General features: G+C 34.1%; 1 protein-coding gene across 1 annotated transcript; it reads left to right on the forward strand.

The window, feature by feature from the left end:
• Positions 1 to 916: 916 nt before the first annotated feature.
• LOC125667544 (uncharacterized) lies at positions 917 to 2,626 on the forward strand. Its single transcript, XM_056147770.1, has 2 exons — positions 917 to 1,155; positions 2,203 to 2,626. Exons 1-2 carry the CDS (start codon positions 917 to 919, stop codon positions 2,624 to 2,626), a joined length of 663 nt encoding a protein of 220 aa, XP_056003745.1.
• The last annotated feature ends 808 nt before the right edge of the window (positions 2,627 to 3,434 follow it).

Genomic DNA, 3,434 nt, shown 5'->3' on the forward strand with positions numbered 1-3,434 from the left:
TCCCAATTTCGGAAGCCATAGGGCCCATGTAAAAATGTAGAAATATCACTGAATGTTCAAAAATATTGTGATGATGGTGACGTTAAAAAACAACTATGTACAGTGAACTCAATGATAATACGTCGTATCACTAGATAGATGTTTGGTAATAAAGTAAAAGGTTCCAAAGAGAAATGAATATAGGTGTGATTTAAGTCTGGGGCGTGTAGTCCTGCCCCCCAGTGAATGGAATCTTGTAAAATTTCTCGAGACAACAGTATGCTCCAAAATACAGTGCACCATTACAGTTTCGACTTCATAATACAAATGTGCGAATCTTAGGAGTTCATGTTATGCAACATTTTTTTAAATTTTCTTTTCGCGTCAAATGATAAGAACTACACAGATATATTTACCAGTTACGCTATTGTTTAATTAACAATGCATTTTGTTCATTATTGCACTATCTTTTTATGTGTAAGCTTACATTCCAAAACACTGTTGCAATAAGCAAGCCCACTGAGGAATATTTAATGACTTATACAAGCAATGTAATTAAATGGTGATTCGGTGAATGAATATAATTTTGCCTCAAATCCAAATCCATTGATATTGACCACGGCCAACTCTTAAGTGCTCTTCAATTCTTAATTAACGTGATGTAACTAAGTATTAAAAGTGTTAAATAGATTTTATTAAACAATGCAAATAAAAACGTTGATCTACTTAATTACACATTCACATGTGTGCAACAAAGGTGTTCAATACATTTGTCAAGCAATCTGACTCAAGTACAGACCTATATTATTATTATATATAGGATCTGATAACTCCCCTTAAGAGGTCATGTTCTGGTGAACTTTGTATTTGCATATTACATCATAATTTGATCCAATCAGATAACGCGTTTCAAATGAAGCGTGGCGTATAAACAAAAATGGCAGATATTGAACAAGTAGTGGAAGAAGTTTTGAAACAAGTTGGTGTTAAGTGTTTCAAGGATGAACAGCGGATGATTTTGGACTGCATGTTTGAGAAAAAAGACTGTGTCGCCGTGTTACCAACAGGTTTTGGGAAATCGCTCCCATTTCAAGCGTATTTACCAGTGAAGAGAGCTTTACTCCGTGATGATAGCTCCGGGAAAGTAATTGTCTGCTGTCCTTTGGTGTCTCTTATGTAAGACCAAGTCAGAAAATTAACTTCCATAGGATTAGTAACTGCTGCTTTTAAAGGCATGCATATATTTATTCGTTTATCTTTATATAATTCAATTGAAATTGGATCGCGTCGTCGGTCTTAAATGGAAGTTCACTGAGGCTCATCTAAATCACACTGGATATGCAGAACACTTATAGATTCTTATGACAAGCAGTAGACCGTTAACAACAGATAAGAAATTATTGCTTGAAATGTGTTATACGCTATATGTTGTACTGCGCCGCCAAAATTTGATTCCAAGTTCACTGTTGAGCTGGTTCATTTATAGTTATCATTTTATTCTTTAAATATTGTGTTGGAAATGTTAAGAATTTATAAGAACATTCACTCTTGAATGCTCCAGGCACAGACAAGGAGACCGATGAATTGATAGAGGCAGGAGAAGTAGTCATCATTCATGCATCTCCCGAGTCATTAGTTGGAGACGGCCAATGGAGATCAACAATACAAAGACTTAATGTAACCGACATCGTAGTAGATTAATTCCACACAGTTCTAAGATGATAATGTCTTCCTATTCATGTATTTTACATTTATGACAGCTTTTTTAAACAACCTATGAGTTAATAACTCAAATGAGATATTGTATACTGTCAGTCCTATTTTTTCAATCAATATATTGGTATTATTTATCTTTTTTGTTTTCACATCTATTGACAAACAAGTTGTTAGCACATCATTGACACAGTATTTTGCTCCATAGGTGTTTTAGGTCTTTATGCAAAATATGTAATCATATTACCCAACCAACAATCAGCATTGTAAATCCCCTAAATTATAATTATCTAAACTCTCACATTTTGTTTGATTTTTATAGACATACTTGGATGTCTTGAATGTAGAACATGTAAAAAAAATCGAACAGCATTAAGAACTGTTACTTGGTGTACTTCAACACATTTTCTCAAAGAAGTGGCAGGAATATCGGTAGTTACATTTTTTTTAAAACTCGTTTAAATGGTTTTAATTTAAGTTCTTATTCATAACCTTTATTATCAAATTTAGGGGTGGTTTAGAAGCAGATAAGGAGGATAAAGTGTTCCGAAAGTGGTTCCGGCTTGTTGGAGAGATCCGATCGTACTTTCCCGAGGCATCATTATTTGCACTAAACATGACTTGCACAAAGACAATTAAAAATAGAGTGATAAAAGTTTTGGGACTGAAGGACTACACGAACATTACAGTTTCCGGAAATAAAGAAAACATCAAGTACATTGTGAAGAAAGTGGACCCGAACATTGAAATATCTTTGTTGTGGATTTTGGACTCAATTCGTGATTTAAAAAAGGAGTTCCCGCGGACATTATTTTATTGCATCTCAATAAGAGATGTTGGGTGTGTGTACAACTTCATAGTGTCTGAACTATCAGATGTTACTAACATTGAAAACATGGTAGAGATGTTTCATTCTGAAACAACAGGAAATTAAAAAAAGAAAACCCTTGAAAAATTGACTAAGGGCAGTGTTTTGCGCATTACTGTTGCTATCAGTGCACTGGGAATGGGTGTAAATGTTTATGCATGTCACAATGTTATAATATATGGACCTCCTAGGTGTTTGATATACTTTGTCCAGGGAACGGGGCGAGTGGGAAGCGATGGAGAACAATAATTTGCCATTTTGATGTATTATGATCAACAACTACGGAATGTTGACCAGGACGTAAAAGACTTCCTCACTTCAACTGATTGCCGAATATTGCAACTTCTTAAGCCATTTCTTTCGGAGAGCGAGTTAAAGTTGGTACAAAGTACCAGAATACATACTTGTTGTGGCAGTTGTGATACAGGGTGTTCCTGTAATTCATGTTTTTCGACAATTTAAGAAAAAGTATATGACAAATCTGTCTTTAGATGATGTACATGTAATGGAAACCTCAAGTAGTGACATGACTCTGTATCATAGGAGTCTGAATCTAATGAGGATCTTGGTTAGATTAAATCAACTTCAGGTTCAAATTTACACAAAACTTGTTAGTGTTTGTTTTTAGGTAAAGGATATATTGTTTACAGTTCCATAGCAATGCAACAGTTCATCTACAAATATTCTGATACAAAACTGTTTTATCAGTTTAAAAGACAGTGTCCTGTTTTCTTCTTAATGATAATAATTATAATTATGTGTACCAGAATAAATAGAAGCATATATAAATCACAGAAAAATGTTGGGATTTGTGAACAAACAGTAAACAACATATTTTTTTCTGTGACTTGTTTTCTTCGGGTTGGTCCAGTTT

The sequence above is a fragment of the Ostrea edulis genome, chromosome 8 (genome assembly GCF_947568905.1).
Source record: "Ostrea edulis chromosome 8, xbOstEdul1.1, whole genome shotgun sequence".
NCBI lineage: Eukaryota > Metazoa > Mollusca > Bivalvia > Ostreida > Ostreidae > Ostrea > Ostrea edulis.

What these genes read in the sequence shown, in the direction of transcription:
- LOC125667544 (XM_056147770.1), top strand. Translation starts at nt 917, where the DNA reads ATGGCAGATATTGAACAAGTAGTGGAAGAAGTTTTGAAACAAGTTGGT. An exon ending in TGTCCTTTGGTGTCTCTTAT is followed by an intron (nt 1,156 to 2,202) that starts GTAAGACCAAGT and finishes TATCAAATTTAG; the next exon opens with GGGTGGTTTAGAAGCAGATA.